The sequence below is a fragment of the Mandrillus leucophaeus genome, unplaced genomic scaffold, assembly GCF_000951045.1.
Source record: "Mandrillus leucophaeus isolate KB7577 unplaced genomic scaffold, Mleu.le_1.0 Scaffold407, whole genome shotgun sequence".
Classification (NCBI taxonomy): domain Eukaryota; kingdom Metazoa; phylum Chordata; class Mammalia; order Primates; family Cercopithecidae; genus Mandrillus; species Mandrillus leucophaeus.
The window spans coordinates 1,369,489-1,371,560 of record NW_012104332.1 but is presented as its reverse complement, the minus strand read 5'-3'; the positions used below and the strand labels follow the sequence as shown (position 1 = coordinate 1,371,560).

Genomic DNA, 2,072 nt, shown 5'->3' with positions numbered 1-2,072 from the left:
CATACGGGTCTACTAATGCTTCTAGGGTTGATCTAATGCATTGTTTACCTTTAAAAATTGATCCTTGATCATGTCAAATTTCTGCTTTTCGTGCACTGCTCTGGCTGTATTTGTTCCATCAAAAGGTTCTGCAACGTTAAATGCACATGTACAGAAAACATTATTAAAATGAGAGCTACAGTTTCTTTTTTAGGTTTGACGCTGTCAATATGTAACAGTTTTTGACCTACAAAAATTGCAATTTCAGATGGGTCAGCCTAATATCTTTATTAGATTTATGTATACAGAAAAGCTTAATATACTGTGAACTGCCTAACAAGGTAGATAGAATTCAAGGGAGAAGGTGATTAAAAATGAAAGTCATCAGCATAGATGTGTTAAGTCTAAATCATAAATGTGTGTAAGGTTTCTGAAAAATTACAGTGTCAAAGACCTACCCTTAGGAAAATAATAAAAGTCATCAAAAAGAAGAAAGCATTATATCTAAGAGAGGCAGTTAATGTTAAATATCACAGAAAGGTAACTTTAAATTTAATTTTAACTTAAAAGCTGATTTGTCCTTTGAAGGTAGAGGTTCAATACTGGAGAAAATGGAAGACAATGCAGGGAGTTATGGCCCGAGTGGATGGTTTAGAAAAAGATACAGTGAAGTCTGGCCAGACACGGTGGCTCACGCCTGTAATCCTAGCACTTCAGGAGGCCAAAGCGAGTGGATCACAAGGTCAAGAGATCGACACCATCCTGGCCGACATGGTGAAAGCCCATCTCTACTAAAAATACAAAAATTAGCTGGGCATGGAGGCGCGTGCCTGTAGTTCCAGCTACTCGGGAGGCTGCGGCAGGGGAATCACTTGAACCCGGGAGGTGGAGGCTGCAGTGAGCCGAGGTTGCGCCACTGCACTCCAGCCTGGCAAAAGAGAGAGACTCCATCTCCAAAAAAAAAAAAAAGAAAGAAAAAAGATACAGTGAAGTAACTTGCATGAGAAATTTGGCAGAAAAAGAAAAGAGAAAAAGAGAAAAGCAAACAGAAGACAGGAAAAAAGCAAACGAACAGTTTTTATGTATGTGTGTCTCCAATATATATACCTTCCATGTTCACACCACCATCCCACTCACCCTTCACCCACAAGGGAGAAGAATACATATAGAGAGATAGGAAGAAACCAGAAGAGTACAAGGAAACTGAAGATCATAATGAGAAGACAAGGATAACTAAAGGCATCAGGAATGAGATGAAATGTCTAAAATAATGCCAGCAGTAGGTAAAAATTACTAGAAATTAAGAATTTTAGCACTAAAAAAGGAGGAAAAATGCCTAGAAGAACCAGTAGGACCAAATAAAGAGTATTTTTCAACAATGAGAAGACCTATGTATGTATTAAAGCTGAAAGGGAAGGACTGGAGAAAGAATGAAGTTGTTGGTAAGAGGAAAGGTAACTGAGGGGAAAGACCTAGAGAAAGTATAGAAGAATAGGGAATCTGATGGAAAGGTCAAAACTTTAGATTTATCATATAATCTACACAGGTCCATAATTTTAAACCAAAGCAGGAGATTTAATTTCATATTCAAAAACTCTTAAAATACTGCATATAATTCAAGATTAAAATATCCAAAATCTGATGTTTTCTACAAATGCTGATTCTCAACTACTTATACTTTTTAACCTCCAGATTTACAAAGGTCTTCAATTTAGCATCTATGAGAATAATTTTGTCCCCTTAAGTCAGTTTTCTACTCACTCAAAATGTCTCAAGGATATATTCAACTACATGTAAATTAATTTTAGAGAAGAAAACTTCTTCAGATCATTTAATTTTTAAAGCAAAATCAATTTCTATTTATAAAAGTCCAACTTGTACTAAGTAATATTTTAAATACAAAAGAATATAAAATAACTCATTGTATGTCAATATAAGAATCATATATAAAGATTCTATTTTCTTCCATCTGTAAGTCATGAAATTGTCCATCAACCACAAGAGGGATAAAGACAGCTTAAATTTTATCAACTAGAAAGGGTGAATGCCTAAAGTTTATGTTTATTATTTCTCACACCTACAAAATTTTAAAT

At 34.9% G+C, this 2,072-nt stretch overlaps 1 protein-coding gene across 1 annotated transcript in view; it reads right to left on the bottom strand.

The window, feature by feature from the left end:
- PAPD4 (PAP associated domain containing 4) overlaps positions 1 to 2,072 on the bottom strand; it is a 109,390-nt gene that overhangs the window by 4,323 nt on the left and 102,995 nt on the right. The window contains exon 13 of the mRNA XM_011992203.1: positions 49 to 128. Within this exon, the coding sequence (XP_011847593.1) occupies positions 49 to 128 (80 nt within the window). The remainder of the gene's footprint in view (positions 1 to 48; positions 129 to 2,072) is intronic.